Consider the following 24,773-nt stretch of genomic DNA (forward strand, 5'->3'; position numbering starts at 1 on the left):
TGAAGGAGTACTTGTGGCACCTTAGAGACTAACCAATTTATTTGAGCATGAGCTTTCGTGAGCTACAGCTCACTTCATCAGATGTATACCGTGGAAACTGCAGCAGACTTTATATACACACAGAGAATATGAAACAATCTGTTTCATATTCTCTGTGTGTATATAAAGTCTGCTGCAGTTTCCACGGTATACATCTGATGAAGTGAGCTGTAGCTCACGAAAGCTCATGCTCAAATAAATTGGTTAGTCTCTAAGGTGCCACAAGTACTCCTTTTCTTTTTGCGAATACAGACTAACACGGCTGTTCCTCTGAAACAAAGCTAGTGATATTTTATGCTGATTGTGGGCCAGATTCTCAACTGATATAAACTGCAATGGAGCTATGTGGATTTCCACAAGTTGAGGATCTGGTCATGTCTCTAGCAATCTCTCAAAGGTGAGTAGCCTGCTGTATAAAACAAAACAGAGCTGCTTCTGAAAGAAAAAGGAAACTTTTCTGAACTCGGCCTTTCAGAGAGTAAGGAATTTTCTAGCCCCAGTTTGGGATATTTCAAGTCAGAAACATCCACAGAAGCCCCATTCTCTCAGCGAGTTATTACAGCAGAAGCTATACCGCTGGAGAAGGGAGCTATATAAGTAACTATCTGTACAATTACTTCTGCTGGATTTTTACATCACAGCAGAGGCCCTGTTCTTCACCAAAGATACCTCATAAATACTGCAGCCTACATCACTAAGCATACCAACCCATTCTGCTATCGCTGCAGATCCCTAAATCCCCTAAATTATGGATGATACATTCACAGGAAAGATGGCCAAACAATGCTTGTGAAAACTAAACTCTGCCTATGATTTTGGGGACTTTTTCCTTCATCATTACCACGACAATGTCAGTATAAATGTCATTACATCGAATGGCTAAGCAATTTAGTAGTGACCTAGATAAACAAGGACAGCCATTGACTCAGCAAGTGAAAGGCGCATACATAACCAATTAATTCTTTCAAGCTTCACTAGCTAATGCCAGCTTGGACAGTGTGCCATTTACTACTGCACTGCTCATGTACTGTACTAATAATTGCTTTTCTTCTGAATAAATGGACAGAATCAAGCACAGTACAATCCACATGAGAGACGTGAACATCTTTAGCTTTTCACTTTTTATTTCTAATTGAATTTTCACAGCATCTTACTTGGGCTGCCAAATCTCTTTAACAAAATACTAGAAAGGTGGCTGAACCTCCTTGGCCCTAGCAGCAACATTAAAACAATTGAAGGAGCCCACAGGGAAAGGTGTGTAATAAAGCAGGGACCCCTAGACACGGACAGCACCTTTAAACACGGGCCCAAAAAATCTTGCTCTTTTGGTATTTGCTTTGTTTGCACAACAACGTAAAAATTGCTACCGCGTTCCTTTTAAACGGAGAGCAGCAGCATAGTGACAGCCTGTGGTACTTAAATAGCTTGGCCCTGACACAGCTTGCAGCTCCTGGTGAGGGCATCTAAAGCAGGGACTGGCAACCTTTGGGACGCGGCCCATCAGGGAAAGCCACTGGCGGGCCAGGATGGTTTGTTTACCTGCCGCATCCGCTCCCACTGGCCGTGGTTTGCCATCCCAGGCCAATGGGGGCTGCGGGAAGTGGCATGGGCCACTGAGGGATGTGCTGGCCGCCACTTCCTAAGGCCCCCATTGGCCTGGAACGGTGAACTGCGGCCAGTGGGAGCTGCGATTGGCCATTGCAGGTAAACAAACCATCCCAGCCCGCTAGTGTCCTGGGCCGCCTGACGGGCCGCGTGCCAAAGGTTGCCAATCCCTGATCTAAAGTATGGATTGTATCCTAGGAGTGACTTTTTGTGGGGAGTGAGAATTGTTTGTTATATCCTGAGCATACAATCACTGCTGTTATTTCTGATACTGTTTTCCTAAAATGCATTTAGAGGGGAATTTTCAAAAGCGCTCAACTCGACTGGCCCAACTCGACTGCCACTGAAATCATACTGTTGACCCCCAGTGGGAGCAGCGTCAGGCCAACAATGGGGCTTTTGAAAACCCTGCCTCCCCTGCACAAACACTGTGATTTGTGAGTGTACACTGTGGTGAAAGCGTTCAGAAACAGAAACTGCTTTTTCTGACCATAATCTCCCCTCCTCACCCAGTGGAAAACCCATGAGAAGCCAAAGCCTAAAGAACAAAGAACAAAAACAGGAAGGATTTTCTCTACAAGGGGCCTTCTAGCCTATGGCAAACAAACCTAACAAGATGAAAGCCAAGCCATCTGTGGGATAATAATGCATAACAGAGTTTTGGAAGGGACTGCTCACTCTGTCTTGCCCTTCAGTATACTCTTCTCTCTTTTTTTCCCCCCACCAGCCACAGTCCTTCTCCCACCTGGATCCTGCCAGTCACTATCACCCATCCACAGTTCCTCTATAGACAACAGTTTTCACTTGTCTGCCATTTCTCCCTCCCTCTGCAGCCAGTCTTTCCACCATTCACTATGTGGGTGCTACTTCAGTGGACTAGTGAAGCTGATCAGCTCCTAGTCAGCACTGCTGCTCAGGACATGTGACCATCAGACTGGATACAAGGGTGACAACTCTCCAGAAATCACAGATTACTATTGCATTTATTAATAGGGACTCAGTACCGGGTTGTCTGGGCTGACCTTACATGGCACAGACTGGAATCCATTAACACTCCCAAACATAGGAGCAAATATATTTCTCCCCTCTCAAACTGCTGATTCCCTTCAAAAACTTTAATATTTAGTTTTTGGTCACCAGAGGAGCAGAGAACTGTTTCATCTGTCACTTGACATGAAGGCTTCTGGACTCTCATTGAAGAGAATTTGCCTTTAACATCTTCAATTGTACCAGCACTGCTTTTGTGAAAATTTCCTTTGAAATGTGAATCCCTAAATCCAAGTGGGAAATTCTTAAATATAAAAGAAAGACATATTGAATAGGATTCCTTAGATATTAATAGTTCTTGGAAAACAGCCTCCTAACTCCTTCTGCCCTTGTTTATTCTTTTCAGGAAAACTGTATCTCAGTGACCTGATTTTAGATTTTATTTTTACCTAATGCAGAAGAATCTGGTGCAACAAATACATAGATTTCATTACAAATGATGTTTAGAGACAGGTTGCACCCATATTGTTTTATAGCAGCAAAAGGATATTTAGGAATATACATTTTACGAAAGCAAAGTACCATTGGGGAGAACGTTTCTGTTCTGGACGGTCTTATTTTTTTGCTGTTTTAAGCAAGACTGTTGGAAATTGGTCATGAAGCAAAAACAGCTGTATTCTTGTCAGTGGTATTACATTCCAATAATTGACTTTAAGTACTCTCCAGAGGCTGAGAGAAACGAGTGAAGAGAAGGATTTGTATGAAATTGGCCATTATATTAAACAATATGCCAATTCCATAAAATCCAGCTCAAAGGACTCTGGTGCAGATAGTTTCTCCTTCCTGCTCCTATAACTGTACTGCATTGTAACAGGGATATTTCTGCTTGCACCTGCTATTTTATCTCTCAAAGGTAATGGAAGACAAAAATCTCAGTAATCCCATCATACCCACACGATTCTTTCCAAAGGAAGAAAACATACAACACAGAGGCATTCCCCTCCCACCACCACCTATTTTCTGAATTAACTGATTTGAGTACATGTGCTTTTGCATGGCCCACAATCCCCAAGAGAGCAGTCACTGAAGTCTGGGCACTGATGACATGTTGGGACCCAAATCAAGAATGACCGGTTTAAAATCCAAATGACATTAGATACTTTGTCTGATAACTGAGGGTCAGAGTCCGTCAGCCATACTTACCCTGAGCAGTCCCATTGCAATCAATGGGATTACTCAAGGAGCAAGGTACTGCTCAGTGTGAATGAGGATGCAGAATATGGCCCTTTAGGTAGTAGGGATTAATTATACTCACTCGACTATTTCATCAGCTACACTTTAAAATACAAACAAGTAACCCATGAATAATTTTATCTCATGATGCATGGAGACTGAGGAACTACAGACCAGCCTGCAAAGTAATAAAGATGGCAAGGGGCAAAAAATCACATTTTCAAGGCTGGCGGAAGCTAATTTCCAGGGACATGGATATTATAGAGTTTCTTAAGATGTCTATATGATAAAACTCTTCTTAAATGAGATTACATTGTATTTCTATCAGATGTTCTGTTGAATGGCCTTCCCAAATTCTCTTTTCAATCTAAGATCTGAACTGAGACTTAGTGCTCACAGAGTCTCATTTCCTGTTACCTTCGATTGTTTATCTGGGTTCAGAGATCAATACCACACCATGGAGTATTAATTTACTCCCACTAGCAATACTTTTCATCAATACATCTCAAAGTGTCCTGCAAAAGTGGACAAGCATGAGCATAATTCCTGTCTTGTACATGAGGCACAGAGAGTTGACTTGCCCAGCATTACATAGAAAGTCAATGGCAGAATCAGAAATAGAAGTCAACCATCTTAATGCCCAGCCCTGTGCTCAGTCCACTAGACCACAACTTGTAGCCAGGGGCATTCTGAAGCCAGTTTCAGTACCCCATCTGTCTGTTTCTCCCATGAATGTCTTCCTCCTTTTGTCCTCGCCACCCTGTATGCATACAAAGCTCTCTCTAAGACTATCCACAAGACCCCCCCCATCCTCCTCATTCAACTCCTTCAGACCCAGTTCTGCTGCAGCATCTACACACAGCAACAAAGACAGCTAATGAGTCATTTAAAACAAACAAAAATCCCAACCTCCCATTCTCTTTACTACACCATGCTATGCATTTGCCCTCACCAAGTAAAGGAATGATTTTGTGCTATTGCTGTATTCCCTCCTCCACCTTCTCCCTGCTGTCTTGTTCTCCCCTTGTAAATGTGACATCTAATATAGGGCTTGTGACGTGGCCATGCAGGGGCATGAGGCCTCACCCACTCCTATGTGGCTGCTTTAGAACCTGGATCTCAGATCTGGGTCCAGTTCAATGATCTGGATATCCCACCCCACAGGAAGCAAAGGGGCAAGAGGAGGAGGAACACTGTCTCCACTACAACACACCTCTGCTCCCATCACAGACGTGGGAAATAAGATGTACACTTTCAAAACTACTTCACTGCCACAAATTGTGACTCCTGGGTCAGTCACGATGCCTCCTGGGTCTGTTCGTGGTGGGCACTCTGGTATAGACCACCAGACCAGAAGGATGAGGTAGACAAGGCTTTCTTCGGACAACTAACAGAATTTTCTAGATCACAGGCCCAAGTTCTCATCAGGGATTTCAATCACCTTGATATCTGCTGGGAGAACAATACAGCAGTGCACAGACAATCCAGGAAGTTTTTGGAGAGTGTTGGGGACAACTTCCTGGTGCAAGTGCTGGAGGAACCAACTAGGGGCCATGCTCTTCTTGACCTGCTGCTCACAAAAAGAGAAGAATTGATAGAGGAAGTAGAAGTGGGTGGCAACCTAGGCAGCAGTGACTATGAGACGGTCAAGTTCAGGATCCTGACAAAAGGAAGAAAGGAGAGCAGCAGAAACTGCTGGACTTCAGAACTTTCTGGACTTCAGAAAAGCAGACTCTGACTCCCTCAGGGAACTGATGGGTAGGATCCCCTCGGTGGCTACTATGAGGGGGAAAGGAATCCAGGAGAGCCGGGTCTATTTTAAAGACGTCTTTTTGAGGGCGCAGGAATAACCATCCCAATGTGCAGAAAGAATAGCAAATATGGCAGGTGACCAGCTTGGCTTAACAGAGAAATCTTTGGTGAGCTTAAACACAAAAAAGAAGTTTACAAGAAGTGGAAACTTGGACAGATGACTAGGGAGGAGTATAAAAATATTGCTCGAGTATGTGGGGTAATCAGGCAGGCCAAAGCACAATTGGAGTTGAAGCTAGCAAGGGATGTGAAGGGTAACAAGAAGGGTTTCTACAGGTATGTTAGCAACAAGAAGGAGGTCAGGGAAAGTGCGGGACCCTTACTAAATGGGGGAGGCAACCCAGTGACAGATGATGTGGAAAAAGCTGAAGTACTCAATGCTTTTTTTGCCACAGAAAAGGTCAGCTCCCACATTGCTGCATTGGGCAACACAGTATGGGGAGGAGGTGAGCAGCCCTCAGTGCTGAAAGAACAGGTTAAGGACTATTTAGAAAAGCTGGACATGCACAAGTCCATGGGGCTGCATCTAATGCATCCGAGGATGCTGAGGGAGTTGGCTGATGTGATTGCAGAGCCATTGGCCATTATCTTTGAAAACTCATGGCGATCGGGGGAGGTCCCGGCCGACCGGAAAAAGGCAAATATAGTGTCCATCTTTAAAAATGGAAAAAAGGAGAACCCGGGAACTAGAGACCGGGCAGTCTCACTTCAGTCCCTGGAAAAATCATAAAGGAGGTCCTCAAAGAATCCATTTTGAAGCACTTGGAGGAAAGGAAGGTGATCAGGAACAGTCAACATGGATTCACCAAGGGCAAGTCAGGTCTGATGAACCTGATTGCCTTCTATGAGGAGATAACTGGCTCTGTGGATATGGGGAAAGTGGTGGACGTGATATCTTTACTTCAGCAAAGCTTTGGATACAGTCTCCCATAGTATTCTTGTCAGCAAGTTAAAGAAGTATGGATTAGATGAATGGACTATAAGGTGGACAGAAAGCTGGCTAGATCATCGGGCTCGACGGGTAGTGATCAACAGCTTGATGTCCGGTTGGCAGCTGGTATCAAGCGGAGTGCCCTAGTGGTTGGTGCTGGGACCAGTTTTGTTCAGCATCTTCATTAATTATCTGGGTGATGGGATAGATTGCACCCTCAGCAAGTTTGTGGATGACACTAAACTGGGGTGAGAGATAGATATGCTGGAGGGTAGGGATAGGGTCCAGAGTGACCTAGACAAATTGGAGGAATGAGCCAAAAGAAATCTGATGAGGTTCAACAAGGACAAGTGCAGAGACCTGCACTTAAGGACGGAAGAATCCCAGGCACCGCTACAGGCTAGGGATCGACTGGCTAAGCGGCAGCTCTGCAGAAAAGGACCTAGGGATTACAGTGGACGAGAAGCTGGATTTGAGTCAACAGTCACCTTGATATCTGCTGGGAGAGCAAGAAGGCTCTTGTTGCCAAGAAGGCTAACAGCATATTGGGCTGTATTAGTAGGAGCATTGCCAGCAGATCGAAGCAAATGATTATTCCCCTCTATTCAGCATGGGTGAGACCACATCTGGAGTACTGTGTCCAGTTTTGGGCCCCCCACTACAGAAGGGACGTGGACAAATTGGAGAGAGTCCAGCGGAGGGCAACAAAAATGATTAGGGGGCTGGGACACATGACTTATGAGGAGAGGCTGAGGGAACTGGGCTTGTTTGGTCTGCAGAAGAGAAGAGTGAGGGGGGGATTTGATAGCAGCCTTCAACTTCCTGAAGGTGTGGGGGTGGGATTCCAAAGAGGATGGAGCTCGGCTGTTCTCAGTTGTGGCAGATGACAGAACAAGGAGCAATGGTCTCAAGTTATAGTTGGGGAGGTCTAGGTTGGATATTAGGAAAAACTATTTCACTAAGAGGGTGGTGAACCACTGGAATGGGTTACCTAGGGAGGTGATGGAATCTCCATCCTTAGCGGTTTTTAAGGTCCAGCTTGACAAAGCCTTGGCTGGGATGATTTAGTTGGGGTTGGTCCTGCTTTGAGCAGGGGATTGAACTAGATGACCTCCTGAAGTCTCTTCCTAATCTTCTATGATTCTATGAACCACACCTCAGGAAGAATGTAGGAATAATACATAGCAGCAATTGGTTGAAGTTTTGAAAAATTAATTGACTTTCTACAAAATGTGGGGGATAAAATAAAACAGGGTTTTTTGTGTCCCTCCCTCTCTCTTTTTACTCCTATGAGCCCGAGTCCAGTCCGTTCTATCCTAGGCTCTCACAACACATGCTATGAACTTACCTGCTTTCCATGCTAGAGCAGTAGGTCTCAAGGCAACATTTTATTGTTCCGACACAGGACAGCAGATGTGCAGTTCTGTACAGAAATTACTCTAGTACACTCGCCTCAATTCCCTAATGGAATTCTGTAAAAACATCCATTCTCTTTTCAGCTCTCAAGCTATGCACTGCACCTTCATTCTCCCAAGCTTATAAATTTACATTGAAATACTCACTCCTAGTTAGTGAACTGCCACCACAGCATTTATACCTGGCCTTTTTGCCTTTGTAAAATGACCCTATTTCTCTCTCACTGATGGAAGAACATTTGTCAGTGCTGCATTGAAACTCACAGCTTGTTTCTTGGTCCCATACACTTTCCCTACTTCTCTCAATCGATCCTGTAAATTCATGAATAACATTCCTCAATGTTTTATGCAACTGTCTGCTAGAATTCTTCAGTAACAAGGAAAGTGTGGTCCTAGGCAGAAAGTACAATCCAAATAATCAATTTGATGAGAAGCAAAGCCCACTGGTTGCAAATAAAGACAACACATAGGGAGGCTGCACAGTTTAGAGCAGTGGTGGGCAACCTGTGGCCCATGGGGCATGCAACATTTTGCTGACGTTGACCGCCCGCAGGCACTGCCTCCTGCAACTCCCAGTGGCGGCGGTTGGCCATTCCTGACCAATGGGAGCTGTGGGAAGCTGCAGCCAGCATGTCCCTGTGGCCTGCTGCTTCCCACAGCTACCATTGGCTACGAATGGCAAACTGCGACCACTGAGAGCTGTGGAGGGCCATACCTGCGGACAGTCAATGTTAGCAAAACGTCTCACAGCCCGCAATTAGATTACCCTGATGGGCCGCAGGTTGCCCACTACTGGTTTAGAGGATAGGCCATGAGACTGTGAGGAAGCAAACCTGGTTCTATTCCTGGTTCTGTCACTGACCAGCTGTGTGACTTTAGGTTAGTTATTTCACCTCTTTGTGACACTGTTTCCCCTCCCACCCTTTGTCTGTCTCATACAGATTGCAAGAGATTTGGAGCAGGGACCCTCTGTTTATACAGTGCAGTGCCTACCTCTACAAGGACATAATCTTGGCTGGGCCCTGAAGTGCTACCATAATATTATACTTTATAAACCAAGCTGGAGGAAACAGTACAGTTTAAGAGTGAAAATATACTTTAATTCCTTAGAATAGATATACTTTTTGCTAGGTGCGAGAAGGAAAAAGAGAGGTGGCAGACTTTCTATGAACATGAATTTACTCTCATCATTCACCTGTTTGCTGCTGCTTGCTTAATACTGAAATTTCAGTAAGTGCCAAGTCTCTAGGAACTCAACACAGCTATTCATGATCTCTCCTCTGTTAACCATGCAGATTCAGCTGATGAGGAGATGAATACATATTACCCTTTGCCTCTGTAAATTAGAAAGTGCTGGGCAAATGCCAAAAGTTATCTGAGAGAATAAAGGATTTATTCAATGGGTCACAATGACTGTTACATGTGTACTTATCTTAATTCCCTACCTCATGTCCTCTGTCTTGCACAGGACATGATTCACTGTCTGCTTCTGAGAACGACCCAGACTCATCACTGGAGTTTGTTCCATAGGATGGCTCACATTTAATCTGGGGTCTGACTTGGTTGTACATTCCATCTCCCATCATGCCTGGCTCCTGATGTTCAGGGGCCAGGAATCGAGCTCCTTGGGAACAGGGGGAAGATGAAAACTCACACAGAGGGAGGCTACAGGGAGAACCAACACTGCCATCCTCTGCATATGAGTAGGAGGAACATGAGCTAGAGGTCCTGGTTCTGGTTTCCAAAGGAGGAGAGCGAGGGCAAACTTTAATTGGCACCGGGCAGCTGGTGTTAGGCCGCATCCTTCCTGGCAAGTGATCAGCTGTCAGTCCACTGTGGGAATAGGTCTGTGAACTAGGAAGGGATTGGCTGCCTCCAGCCCACAGACCCTTTGGCACAGTCTCAGTGAGGTCTTTGTCCAAGCTGCTCACACCAGAATATGAATGCACTGAAGTGTTTACTTGGTCACAAGCACTTGAAGAGAATATAACACTCCTCCTGTCCAGTTCACCTTCCTGTTTACAGAGTGCTTCAAAACCAGGCCCTCTGAGTGGCGATCCCATTGTGAAGTTGGAAGTATCCTTCTGAATGGCATGGGACTGTCCATAATTCCCTGTGAAAGGGCTGTAGTCAGTTTTCTGGTCACCCTGAGTTGTCCCTTTGTCAAAAGGGCATGCTGGACTCCTGGCAAAGTGCTGTTGGGAAGTACTGGGGAAGCCAACCAAATCTACACTTTTTGTTCTGTTGAAAAAAGACCTTAAGCAAGAAGGAGAAGACACACTTTTAGACCTGTCAACACAAGTGGGACTTGGCTGTTTCCTGTCCATTTCGACATCCCCTTCTTTATCCCTGATGTCAGGCTCATCTCCAGACAGGCAAAGTGTGATGCTTTCTTCATCGTTTTCCTCATTCTGAGGCTCGCTTTTTATCTGCCCCACAGCAAGTCCTGATTTGAGGCCATTTCCAGGACTCTCTTCACTGAATGTGCTTGCAAAACCTGAGGTACTGATGGGTGATGTGTTGTAGACATTCTTGGTACAAGCAAGCTGGTATTTCTTATATTTGGGGTACCGTGTTACTGTGTCTTTGTCCAAACTGTCCTTGCTATCTCTCAGCATGTCAGAGTCAGGCAGCATCCCTTCTTCCTTGTCTGCTCCAGAACTAGCGGATTCAAAGTTAAAGGGTTCCTGATGCATTCTTTCCCTTGGGCAAGATATCTTTGAAGTTTCTGATTCCATAGTTTCCTCCTCTTCTCCATCAGAGTTCTCTTCATCATGCATTCTCTGACAGGTGGTATCCTTTTTGCACAGGAACAGGCCATCTTCATTGTTCAGCAGCTGAGTCTGAAGGAAGCTGAAGCAGGAGTCCTCCAGGTTGTGCATGCGCAGGAATTCAGCACAGTGGATGACCTCCTGGATGTTTTCTCTGCTGAGTAACAGCTTAGCAGTGTAGGCAAACTGTAACAATGGACCAAATCCTCTGGCAGTGACCTGCAAAAAAAACCAACAGGGAAATTGACATCATTACCATCAGCACAGCTATTGTCCCAAGCCTTTCAAGTGTAGTTAGATAACCTGACAGCTCTACTGTCCATAAATAAATACTGTAAAGTACCAGTTAATCTTTTATCAGGTCAGCAATGATGCTACTTCCAATAATTAATGCTGTTTGCTCTGTGTTGCTTTTATACCTTGTATTACAGGCTGAACTAAATATTACTTAGCCTGAGCGACTTAAAGAGCTATGAACAAGGCATTTAAAAGATCTAAAAATATCTATTAGCATACACACTGTTAATCCGTCAATGAATGAATTCACAGTTCTCCGTTAACATGATACATTGCAACATAAAGATACAAATGAAAGCATGATTCTTCTAACCCTGGTGCAGAATGGGTTGGAGGATAAAGGTGTCATTTAATCTGAACAGTGTTTTGGGAGGGAAACGTGTACGCTGAATATTATATGAAAATTCAGATAAAAACTTTTCCTCCTAGTTTGAAAGGCAACCAGGCTAATGTTTCCTCAAATCTCTGCTAGCCACCATTTATCAAGTTTCTATTTCACAAATAATGGAAGATTTTGAATTTGTACTGCACTTGGGTTCTCCTCAATCAGAGGAATTGCATTATTTATGGTTTCAGTGAATACGAATTACAGCACACAGAGAATAGGTTTGCATTCATATTCAACTGCTACAAGCCACACAGAGCCCTAGCCTGGCACACAATTTTACTCTATTTTTCTTTGAGAATTAATTATAGTTATTTCCTGGATCGTATTATACATATACACCACACACATATTGTATATAAGGAATACATACCCCCACATGTGTACATGCACACTTCCCCCCAACCCCCGCTTCCTCAGATATGTTGTGGTGAGATCCATATACATAGCCGTGTGATAAATTGCATCTATCATGCACTTTTGACTACTGTACCCCGCCTGCATCCTGCCCATTAAGCCACTGCCATCGACTTCGACTAAAGGCTTTCCCCATCTGCCCGCCCCCACAAGTTATTCTGGACTGAAGCGCAGCACAAGTACTACTCGTTCCTGGAGCGAGGTTTAAGATCTGATGTGTCCTGACTAATCCAGGACTAGAAATGGAAGCTTTATCCTAATGGGAAAGGGAGATTTCTAGCTTTTTCTGGTCCCCATCCTTTGTATTCGGAAAAACAGACTTGCCCAAATTTTGGCTGACAGACCAGTCCAAAGCTGTGGCTCAAGGAACAAGATTTCTAAGACAGGAAGGACTGTCCAGTGGTTAGGGCACTAAGATGGGACTCAAAAAAACAGCATTAAATTCCTTGCAGCACCTAAGTCTTCCTGTATGACACTGGGCAAGCTGCTTAGCCTCTCTGTACCTTAGGTCCCCATTTGTAAAATAGGGAAGCTGGTTCCTATCACACAGGGGTGTTGTGAAGATAAATACATTAAAGATCACGAGGCACACCGATAGGATGATAACAGGAGACAGATAAGTACTCTAAGATAGGCAGATAGCTTTCCAGTGAGTTACACAGCACCTGTTTTATCCGTGCAGTGTTCTGATAAATCAAATTTTAACTCTGAAAAGTTAGGATAGTAATCATAGATATGTAGAGCTAGAAGGGACTTTGAGAGATTATCTAGTCTCTTGTGCTGAGGCAGAACCAAGTAAACCTAGATCATCCCTGACAGGTGTTTATCTAACCTCTTCTTAAAAATCTCCAATGACAAAAATCTCCCTTAGTAACCTGTTCCAGTGTGTAATTATCCTTATGTTAGAAAGTTTTTCCTAACATCTAACCTAAATCTCCCTTGCTGTAGATTAAGCCCCTTACTTCTTGTCTGACCTTCAGCAGACATGGAGAACAGTTGATCATAGTCCTCTTTGTAACAGCCCTTAATATAACTGAAGATTTATCGGGTCCCCTCTCAGTCTTTGCTCAAGACTAAACATGACCAGTTCTTTTTTTGTTGTTTTTTTTTTTAACCTTTTCCTCATAGGTCACGTTTTTTAAACCTTTCATCATTTCTGTTGCTCTTCTTTGCACTCTCTCCAATTTGTCCACATCTTTCCTAAAGTGTGGCATGAAAAATTGGACACAGTACTCCAGTTGAGGTCTCACCAATACCAAGTAGACCAGAACAATCACCTTTTGTGTCCTGTTAATATACCCCAGAATGACAGACTTTTTCACAACTGCATCATATTGCTGACTCATATTCAATTTGTGATCCACTACAGCCCCCAGATCCTTTTCAGTGGTACTACCACTAAGCCAGTTATTCTCTATTTTGTAGTTATACATTTGATTTTTCCTTTCTAAGTGAAGTACTTTGCACTTGTCTTTATTGTATTTAATTTTATTGAATTCAGACCAATTCTCCAATTTGTCAAGATCCTTTTGAATTCTAATCCTGTCCTCCAAAGTGCTTGCAACCCTTCCCAGCTTCCATAAATGTTATAAGCATATTCTCCATTATCCAAGTCATTAATAAAATATTGACTAGTACTGGACCCAGGATAGACCCCAGCGGCAACCACTGATAACTACTGTGACAAAGCTCTGTCCTTGCCTCCGTAGGTCCCGCGTTTCCTGGCAGATTTTGCTAGCCTCAGAGGCTCACTGTGACCCTCCGCGTAACCCTTCTCTCTCTCTAGAGACAAGGGTCACAGTCTACTGAGCCATTTTCATCATAAGCCAGCGAGGGAGGTGAGGAGAAGTTATCCTTCCTTGGACAGTCTTTGTCGTCTCCCAGTCTCAGTGATTAATCAGGGGGCAAAGGGGGGGTGGAGCCCGGGCCCACCCTCTACTCCGGGCTCCAGCCCAGGGACCCTAATAGTATCAGCTATGGTAGCTGACCTTTTAGAAACATGACATGTACAATTCCCTGGGCTACTTCCCCCATAGCAGCCCTCAATTCCTCAAGCTCCACTTCACCCTTACCTCAGGACCTCCTTCCTTGTGCCTGATATGGTGTGTACTACTCAGCCTCTCCAACAGCGCAACTTCCTCCCCCAGCTCCTGACATGCACACCCACCTGACTAACTGGGAGGTTTTTAACTAGTTTCAGCCAGCCCCTGATTGGCTTCAGGTGCCCCAATCAACCTAGCCTTCTCCCTGTCTTCTGGAAAGTTCTTAACTGGCCCTAGGTGTCTTAATTGACCTGGAGCAGTTGCCATTTCACTTATCCTGGTACCAGGGATTTGTTTAGCCTGGAGTTAATATATCTATCTCCCACTACTTTTCTATAGCCATCTGGCCTTGCCCCGTCACACTACTCTTTGAGTAAGATCTTTCAACCACTTGTGCACTTATCTAACATTAATTCATCTAGCCCACAGTTCCCTAGTTTGCTTATAAGAATGTTGTGTGGCTGTGTCAAAAGCCTTACTAAAATCAAGATATATCATGCCTACTGCTTCCCCCTATGGGAATAATTATGTATGTTTGGAATCCACTCACTCATAATGCTAAAGCCATGAATGAGTCGTGCAGGTCATTCCAAAGAAGTGCTTATAAATCCTTGGCCACACAGCACCATCAGGTACTTTGTACAGGCCACATATTTTAAGAGTAAAAACCAGAGAGAGAGAATTTTAAGAAACCATTGTAAAGCCAGGTTGTCAAGAGCCCTACTATATAAACCTTGGAAGGAGAGGAAAACAACTATTTTTTTAGACACTTCTTAAAATTGCTCCCAATAGATTTTCTATATTAACAGTACTGCAATAAATGGTATTTTAGAAAACTTCTAACTTGACTGCTTATTTCTTACACAATTCTTGCAACAAAGCCTATACATTCCCCCTTTACAATATGCCTCTAGTGGAAAATTGCCTAGATTTAGGAGTTGGCTATTGAACTGATCTTTGTGTCAGTTGCCTCCAGTGTCAGTGTCAAGGTTCCTTCCCCACTTTGAACTCTAGGGTACAGATGTGGGGACCTGCATGAAAGACCCCCTAAGCTTATTCTTACCAGCTTAGGTTAAAACTTCCCCAAGGCACAGATTTCTTTCTTGCCTTGGGAACCAGCTTAGGTTAAAAACCTGATACGCTACCACCAAGCGATTTAAACAAAGAACAGGGAAAGAGACCACTTGGAGACGTCTTCCCGCAAAATATCCCCCCAAGCCCTACACCCCCTTTCCTAGGGAAGGCTTGATAATAAAATTCTCACCAATTGGTACAGGTGAACAGAGACCCAAACCCTTGGATCTTAAGAATAATGAAAAATCAATCAGGTTCTTAAAAGAAGAATTTTATTCAAAGAAAAGGTAAAAGAATCACCTCTGTAAAATCAGGATAGTAAATACTTTACAGGGTAATCAGATTCAAAACACAGAGAATCCCTCTAGGCAAAACCTTAAGTTACAAAAAGACACAAAAACAGGAATACACATTCCCTCCAGCACAGCAAATTTCACAAGCCAAAAAACAAAAGAAAATCTAATGCATTTTCTAGCTAGATTACTTACTAACTTTTACAGGAATTGGAAGGCTTGCATCGTTGATCTGTTCCCAGCAAAGGTATCACACAGAGACAGACAAAAGCCTTTCCCCCCCCTCCAGTTTTGAAAGAATCTTGTCCCCTCATTGGCCATTTTGGGTCAGTTGCCAGCAAGGTTATTTTAGCTTCTTAACCCTTTACTGGTGAAAGGATTTTGCCTCTGGCCAGGATGGATTTGATACCACTGTATACAGAAAGGTGGTTACCCTTCCCTTTATATTCATGACAGTCAGTGTTACATTTTTTGCCTGCTAGATTGTCAGTTCATTGAAAGCATATCTGCATTTTATCTACACGCAGCTTGATTAGCAAGATTGCCCGTAAACTTTAAACATAAGAATGGCTATAGTGGGTCAGACCAAAGGTCCATCTAGCCCAGAATCCTGTTTTCCAACAGTGGCCAACGGCAGGTCTCCAGAGAGAACGAACAGAACATGGAATCACCAAGTGATCACCATCCCCTGTCACCCACTCCCAGCCTCTGGCAAACAGAGGCGAGGGACACCATCCCTGCCCATCCTGGCTAATAGCCATTGATGGACCTATCCTCCAACTTACCTAGTTCTTTTTGAACCCTGTTTATAGTCCTGGCCTTCACAACATCCTCTGGTAAAGAGTTCCACCAGTTGACTGTGTGGTGTGTGAATAAATACTTTCTTTTGTTTGTTTTAAACCTGCTGCCTATTAATTTCATTTGGTTACCCCAAGTTCTTGTGTCATGAGAAGGAGTAAATAACATTTCCTTATTTACTTTCTCCACACTAGTCATGACTTTATAAACCTCAATCATATCCCCCCTTAGTCGTCTCTTTTCCCAGCTGAAAAGTCCCAGTCTTATTAATCTCTCCTCATACGGAAGCCGTTACATACCCCTAATTATTTTTGTTGCCCTTTTCTGTACCTTTTCCAATTCAATACATCATTTTTAAGATAGGGTGACCACATCTGCATTCAGTATTCAAGATGTGGCCATACCATGGATTTAGAGAGGCAATATGATATTTTCTGTCTTATTATCTATCCCTTTCTTAATGATCCCCAATATTCTGTTTGCTTTTTTGACTGCCGCTGCACATTGAGTGGATGTTTTCAGAGAACTATCCACAATGATTCCAAGATCTCTTTCTTGAGAGGTAACAGCTAATTTAGATCCCATCATTTTGTATGTATAGTTGGGATTATGTTTTCCAATGTGCATTTCTTTGCATCTATCAACATTGAATTTCATCTGCCATTTTATTGCCCCGCACCCAGTTTTGTGAGATCCCTTTGTAACTCTTTGCAGTCTGCTTTGGACTTAACTATTTTGAGTAGTTTTTTTATCATCTGCAAATTTTGCCACCTCACTGTTTACCCGCTTTTCCAGATCATTTATGAATATGTTGAACAGTACTGGTCCCAGTACAGACCCTTGGAGGACACCACTGTTTACCTCTCTCCATTATGAATACTGACCATTTATTCCTACCCTTTGTTTCCTATCTTTTAACCAGTTACCAAGCCACGAGAGGACCTTCCCTTTTAACCCATGACAGCTTACTTTGCTTAAGAGCCTTTGGTGAGGGACCTTGTCAAAGGCTTTCTGAAAATCTAAGCATATTATGTCCACTGGATCACCCTTGTCCACATGCTTGTTGACCCCTGTGATAAATGAAGGCGGGGGTAGCTCCCTTTTATGGACACCCAGCCAAGCAGTTAGCTATAAAGTCCCTCTTGGTGGCTGTTCTCTGTTTGCTTTGCCTGTAAAGGGTTAACAAAGTCCCCCAGGTAAAGGACAAGGAGTGGGCATCTGACCAAAAGAGCCAATGGGAGGGCTAGAACTTTTTAAAATTGGGAAAAAACTTCCCTTTGTCTGTCTGTTGTGGTTCTCCGGAGAGCAGAGATACAGAGCAGCAATGCTGTAAGCAGCTTTAAGCCAGTGTGGCAGAGCGCTGACTGTATCCCTGTGGGTCCCGTGCTTCCAGGCAGTTTATGCTAGCCTCAAAGGCTCACTGTGACCCTACATGTAGCCCTTCTCTCTCTAGGGCCAGGGTTACAGTCTACTGAGCCCTTTTCATCATAAGCCAACAAGAAGGTCGGTGAGAGAACTCGCACAGTCTCTGTTGTCCCTAAGGGCTTATTCAAGAACAGTTTAGCCTCCTGTCCTGACAGGGGCCTGTCTTCCCCTCCCAGGAGATGTTTCTGTAGTGGCAGGTTGGGGGGAACCCAGGCCTACCCTCTACTCTGGATTCTGGCCCAGGGACCTTAATGGCAGCAGCTGTTGGCAGCCGACCTTTTACTGCCAGAGTTGCTACATTTCCCTAGGCCACTTCCCCACAGCTCCCCCGGTTCTCTCTCTTAAAGACTCCTTCACCCTTACCTTAGGGCTCCCCTTCCAGTGGTTTGAGGGTGTCTTCATTACCCAGCCCTTCAGCCACACTTCCTCGCCTCTGGCTCCCTGACTCTCCTGGACCTGACTGGAGTGAGCCCTTTTAGAGTATCAGAGGGACCTTAATTAGAGTCAGGTGTTCTCATTAGCTTAACAGCTTCAACTGACTCTTCGCAGGCTAATTGGAGTCAGGTGTCCACCCTAGCCTGGAGCAGCCTTTGCTCTGGTTAGTCAGGGAACAGAAAACTGCTTGTCCCGTGGCCAGTATATCTGCCTTCGACTACTCTGCTGTACCCAACTGGCCTGGGTCTATCACACCAGGTATGATCATAGATCATCAATTCATACCTTGAATCTGCTTATCTGAAGCCTCAGATATGTAAGTAAATCAGAAAATGTCTAGAAAGACATGATTAGGGTTATTTCTTTTATTTCTTATTGGCTTGTGGTCTCCTCTATGCTAACCCCAGCTGCTTTTATTTTGCTTGTAACATTTAAGCTGAACCTCAAGAGTTATCTTGGTGCTTAATTTTTATAATTGTTTCTTTTAAGATCTAGCAAAAAGCCTAAGTTCCAAATGTATTTCCTTTCTTTTTGGGTTTAATAAAATTTACCTTTTTAAAGAGGTTTGTGCATATGTTCTTTAATTAGCTGGTGGCAACAGTTGATTTCCTTTGTTTTTTTCTCAGCTCTTCACGGGAAGGGGGGTGAAAGGGCTTGGGGGTACCCCACAGGAAGGAATTCCCAAGTATTTCTTCCTGGGTTCTCAAAAGCGGGGGGACAGGGGGAAGGTTTGCACTTGGGTGGTGGCACCACCTACCCCTCCAAGGTCAGAGAGAAGCTGTGACCTTTGGAGTTTAATACCAGCGTGGAGTGGCAGGTATTAATTTTTTTAGAATCCTTGTGGGTCCCCATCTTCTGCACTCAAAGTGCTAGAGAGAGAGTCAGCCTTGACAACCCCTTAAAAAATTCTAGTAGATTGAGGCATGATTTGCCTTTACAAAACCATGTTGACTCTTCCAACAAATCATGTTCATCTACGTGTCTGATAATTCTGTTCTTTACTATATTTCAACCAGTTTTCCTGGTACTGAAGTTAGTCTTACCGGCTTGTAATTGCTGGGATCACCTCTGGAGCCTTTTTTAAAAATTGGCATCACATTAGCTATCCTCCAGTCATCTGGTACAGAAGATGATTTAGATGATTTAAATGAGCCACTCAGAAGCCAATTTTTTCTTGATAAGATCTTCAATAAATGGGTTTTTGTATCACTGCATATCTTGTAAAAATCAGCTACAACCTGCGTCTGTAAGAGCAGTAGATGATAGTGTATTTGAGATCAGAAGAGACTCCGTGGAATAAAAAGGTTCTCATAGTAGTTATCTAACATAACCACTAGGGGGAATGACTGCAAAACAAATTGAGGCACTGGGTGGCTCTACTATGTTTTCACTTGTGATGTTTGCTATAGTGTAGATAGTCTAAAGAACCTTAACTGACTTATAACATTCCACAATAAAGCTATCTTCCAGGCTGACTCTGTCTTTCACTCCTAATAACTCCAGATGATAAATACACAGCATCCAGGACATCTGTTACACCCGTTTAATGCAGAAAATGTCAGAAGCAGAGCTCTTGCCAGGCTAAGGAGGAAATATGGAAGAGACCCCTTTAAGATATGTGGAAAAAACTTGGAATGAACGGCAGATGAGAGAGATGGTCAGGCCTGCACCTTGAATTAATTTTGATCGGACATAGAAATTTTGTAACTATCACTGTCCTAAGTCATTTACAGCCAGAGAGAAGTAAATTTACCATTAACGTACCAGAACGATCATACTTTCAGCTCTAATAGACGCCCTCAGGGAGGGGTCTCTGAAATGTTTCAATTCAGAGCTAATGTTTTAAACTATACAAACAACAACTTCGATAATAAATGTGTTCAAACACTTGCTGGTTAGTGTTAAAACTAGCAGAATCTCAGTAGCCTGAAGCTGTCTAAATACTGATTTGGCCTCTATTGTGGGTCCACCATCTTACTGCCTTTGGAACTACTTATATTTAATTCACTGTGACAAGAAAGCAGATATTCAGGCACTGGAGTATGGTTATACATACTGCACATTTTGAAAAGGAAGATTTAAAAGCTGCATATATTACAGCTACCCAGGCATTTCTGTATCTGTGGGTTGGGTTTTTACAGCAGGAATGGTCCTTTAAAAAGATCACACTACAGATATGTCACAGTACAATTAGTGAATCCAAGGTGATACGTTTTACTAATGGAACTGGGGTTTATTAACCCAAAATAATGCTCCCCATTTATATTTTAGAGAAACTTTGGGTAGATGGATTCAATGCTACTCACAGACCAACACCACAATCAAACTTTATTTTTGATGTTACAAATAAGATGTCCGATTTCCAGGATTTATTTGCTACCAAATTTGAGAGGTGTTTTCAATAAAAATAAGCATTAAATGAGACAGCTCAGTTTGTGGGAATAAGTATGGAGTATCCTCTCCAAACTGATATGCCAGGTCACTACACCACTAGTTTCTCATCATACACAGCTCTTCTGAATACCCACTTCTATCAAATTAACCACAACCATTGCTAGACAGAGTAGTTAAAAGTTTGTGTGTACAAAACCCTAACCTAGGAAACAAACAAGCTCTGGAACAATATATGTGTGCCAGCTCTCTGACCGTTTGCTGTATCCCTTTCTTTTACCCTTCATTCCTTTGCTGTCTTTTTGATTGTAAGCTGGGCTTTGTCCTCCTATATATTTGAAATGTGCCTAGCACACTGTGGGCTCTACCACAACCTAAGTAATGAAGAATTTTATTTTTGATTTTCTTGTGTAACCCCCTGGTCTGTGGGCATTAAATATCTCACTCTGTGCCCCAGCCACATTGGATACCAGACTGTCACAGCCCCACCCACAGAGACTGGCTCTTTAGCTCAAGTTACAGACACTCCTGTTTTTAGCTCAGGAGGTCCCTGGTTCGGCTCCCATGTTGGCCATAATGGCAGTTGTCACGCTTGCTCCCAATGATCAAAATTTAATGTGGAACTCTAAGCCAATTTTGTCTTATGAAGCAACATGAGACCTGGCTAGCGATGGAATGGAGGAGTGTGATGCTGATCATCAGGAGCATTCTAGAAACTGTGTATAGTGGGGAGATGATTATCAAAAGATTCTGAGATTATAAGGCTGTAAAGGTCCACTGTGATCTAGTCTGACCTTCTACATAACACAGGCCATAGGACCTTCACTAAATTAATTCCTGTTTGAACTACAGCATATCTTTTAGAAAGATTAGCATTAGAAAATACGTTTACTGACAAGACCATAAATTTATAGACTCTCGGAAACCAAGGATGCAAACCCCATTTTAGATTATTCTGTCTCTCCCTTTGTTACATAGAGAGTAATGAGTGTTTTGTTCTATCTAATTTTAATTGGCTTGAGTGACTGGACTTCCACTACTTCCTTTAGGAGACTGTTACTAGAACCTACTTAAGACCTCACTGCTAGGAAATTTTGCTTCCCTTATTTTCAGTCACACTATTTTTTGTTTTATCTCCTTGGCTCACTCTAAATAATTCCTCTCCCTCCTGGGCATTTAGACATTTCAAATACTTGCAGAATTACCATATTCCCTACCTTCCACTTGTCCTTACTTGGTATTAAATGCTCAATAAACCAAAAACTAGATAATCTAAGGGAAATATTTGGAAAATAATGGTACTCTGGGACATTCGGAGGTGAGAATGGGAAGCAGATTAGGCCTGAGCTGGCAATGCAAAAATGTTAGCAAAAAAGACCAATCCCATTGTGGCTGCACATGCAAAGGGAGTGAGGTATCGTTCTTGTATAGAAATGTTCAGAATTGCCTGCAGTATTCTAGGAGTAGCCATTCTCTAAATGCATTTGTGACACTTCACTGGAAATGCTCCATAGCAGTACTACCAAAATGTCAATAAATGGGAGCTAAACTCAAAGAAGAATGAGAGAAGCGATTAAGGGGCTGGGAGAGACTAATTTATGAGGAAACAGTGAAATAACTTAATATGTAAAAATTAGCTAAGTGATAGCTAAAATGGAATGAGATTCCATTTACAATAGTCTGAAGGGTGTAAACGCTGAGGAGAGAGAAGATATTAAAAGGAGGTACTGCTGGGTGCAATGGGATAAAACTGAAAAAGGGAAAATGTAGACAATTCCTTTTATACTCAAGCTAGTTGTTAATTGTTTTAAGATTGTGGAATGGCTTCCCAAGCAAAGTGATGAATACCTTGTTCCTTGAAACTTGACAAAGCAGTGAAGAATATACTGCCGAGAAAAAAATCTTGTCCTGGCAGGGATGGACTAGATGATTTGGTGGGTCTTTTCCAGCTCTAATTTCTAGGACTGTGTGAGTGACTTCATTCATAACTTATCAGAGAATAACCAAAAGCAGCTGATTCATTAGTAAAAATGTCTTGGGTATTTAAAATAATAATTCTTTAAAAACCAGCAAGAGGCATTAACTTGCTCCACTGGATGCAAAAAGTTCTCTGGAGTGTTAGCCACATAACTCTCATTGCCTTTAGCAGTAGTGTAAATTGCTAGGTCAGAACTTTGCAATGCTTTGAGAATTAGGGATAGGTATAAGAACAGCTGAAGGCCTTCATTCTGAAAGCACTTATGCAGACAATTAACTTTACACTCTCATGTGGAAAGATAAAGCATGCATATAAAGTGCTTGCAGGACCACAGTTTAAGGTTATAATATTCAGAATTTGTAATCTGAGGGCATCACAAAAGCATCTAAAAACAGTACAAATAGTTTCCCTTCATCTCTATCTCCAAAAAGTGATTTAACTAATTTAAAGCATTTTTTGCAAGGCAAGGGAAAAAGAAAATGCAGATCGAGGCTGACACTTTGAATATCAAATTCTAAACTTAACTATTAATTAAAAATACTGAGTAATAAACATAGGAAGGTGTGTTTTTGTTTTAAAGAGAAATCAGAAACCATCTATTCATTATTTTATTGCTATATGGTGGTAGTTGATATAATACCCAACACTAATTTAGAGGCATGTGTAAAGACTTTAATCAACTTCAGAGTTGAAGATTGTTTCCTAAATCCTCAGCCTTATTAGTCAAATTAGTAAGTGTCTCCTAGGCCAATAAGTTCCTAAAGCTACAATTTATATAATCAAGCACACCCTAAAAATAGAAGATCAGATTAGTGACAATTAACCCTTCCTATTTTTTTCTGCAGCCCGAAGAAGGTCTCAGGGATTAAACAACACCTCTAATCTTATTTGCTATAATTAACATGCACTTTATTCTTTTTCTTTTGCAGGCATTGTGTATGCATAGCATGTGCATTATTTTCAGAGTGTAATTTAATAACTAAGATCAGTAACCAGGATATTATTTCATTAAGAGTTAAGTGACTTTCTGATTATTTACTTAGTTATTTTTACTTGGAATGGGGTTTCTTGGCAGATTCTGTTTTTCCCAGCCTGGAGTTTTTTGTTTGCTTGTTTGTAAATCTTTTCAGACAGTTTGCCCAACATCCTACTATATTTGCACAGGCAAACTCTCTGTTGCATGTGTAAAATAGACAGTTGCAGATTTTCATGCTTTGCATATACAAATGCCTATCAGCATGCATAAGATTGGTGTGTGCAAGATTAGACGTTGCTTTGCAGATTGCAATCTTTTACGATAATACAGCAATGCACAGTAGGCAGGAAAAGAGACCCAAAGATGAAGACGAATAGGATACAAATAAAATAATACAGTATTTATTTTTTAAGCCAGAGACAAATATGCCAACCTTATATTGACTTTTTTGGCTTAATTGTGTGGCTTAAGTATCCTCCAATCCCTAAAGTTTAAAGAATGGTAGCCCTGCAATCACAACAGTGCACATTTCCCCTGTCTGATCCTTATCAAGAGGCCACTGGGTTAGATCCATTAATCTAATTTCATTTCATATAAGGAATCAGCAATCACTCTTTAAAATCCAGTTTGGTTCAGAAGCAGGGAGGCTACATGAATCTGTATCTGGACTTTTAAATACAACGTTAAAAGCAGTTCCCGTGCTGGTACTGAAGTAATGAAAGCTCTAGGCAAGGCCTGCAGTTTTGCTTGAAAAACGCCTTCTGTGCTCAGCGTATTTTTATCTTGAGTTTTACTTTCTACCCACTCAGGCTGGTGATCACAAACTTTGATACAAGACTGATCTAACGTCAAATTGATAGTCTGACAACTTTTTGACATCAACTCGAAAGTGTGAGTGACAGCATCACAATGAAAACATCTCTGCATCCATGCATCCTAATGAAAGGGAAGGACCCAGACCATAAAGCTCTTTTCTCCAAAATGCTGATTTATCTTTTTTAGTGAAAATAAAAACTAAAAAAGCAAAGCCTAACCACCTGCAAAGCAGCACTGCAGCCAGGCTGAGGGCTGCTTCTCTTTGAAGTACATCCACTTCAAATGCCTCTTAAGAGGTCAGGCTACAGTGCTTCAGGTGCCTTAACTCCCTTTGTTGTTTTACTTTTACTTAAGAGGCCAAATGGGAGCACTTTTATGGCATCCAACTTTGCTTTTACTGTAGAAGTTTTAAGTATAGTAGCCCCTCTTGCAAGCTCAAGCTTCTGATCAGGAAGGAGAGAGGTCTGTTACAGCCTTTGATTACCTATGCAGTAGTATTTATAAATTGGAGAAGGAAAAAAATCTATTTCCATTTTCTTCATCTCCTTGACATAATGAAGATGTAGTGGGCCAACATTTCACAGAGGCACCCACTTGCACACTTGTTAGCAGATCACTGGCTGTTTAAATGCTAGTTTGCAAAGTTATCTAGT

The 24,773-nt window shown here is 42.5% G+C and overlaps 1 protein-coding gene across 7 annotated transcripts in view; it reads right to left on the reverse strand.

Annotated features, from left to right (window-relative positions):
* BACH2 (BACH transcriptional regulator 2) overlaps nucleotides 1-24,773 on the reverse strand; it is a 277,018-nt gene that overhangs the window by 32,244 nt on the left and 220,001 nt on the right. For 6 of the 7 annotated variants that reach the window (XR_012667612.1, XM_075126582.1, XM_075126583.1 and 3 more), the window contains 2 exons: nucleotides 19,003-19,203; nucleotides 9,468-11,012 (listed from right to left, as the gene is read on the reverse strand). Coding sequence is in view for 6 of the 7 variants with exons in the window: in XM_075126582.1 (XP_074982683.1) it covers nucleotides 9,468-11,012; nucleotides 19,003-19,203 (1,746 nt within the window). In the remaining variant the exon portion in view is untranslated. The remainder of the gene's footprint in view (nucleotides 1-9,467; nucleotides 11,013-19,002; nucleotides 19,204-24,773) is intronic. The other variant, XM_075126585.1, reaches the window with a different exon arrangement.

The sequence above is a fragment of the Caretta caretta genome, chromosome 3, assembly GCF_965140235.1.
Source record: "Caretta caretta isolate rCarCar2 chromosome 3, rCarCar1.hap1, whole genome shotgun sequence".
Lineage (NCBI taxonomy): Eukaryota > Metazoa > Chordata > Testudines > Cheloniidae > Caretta > Caretta caretta.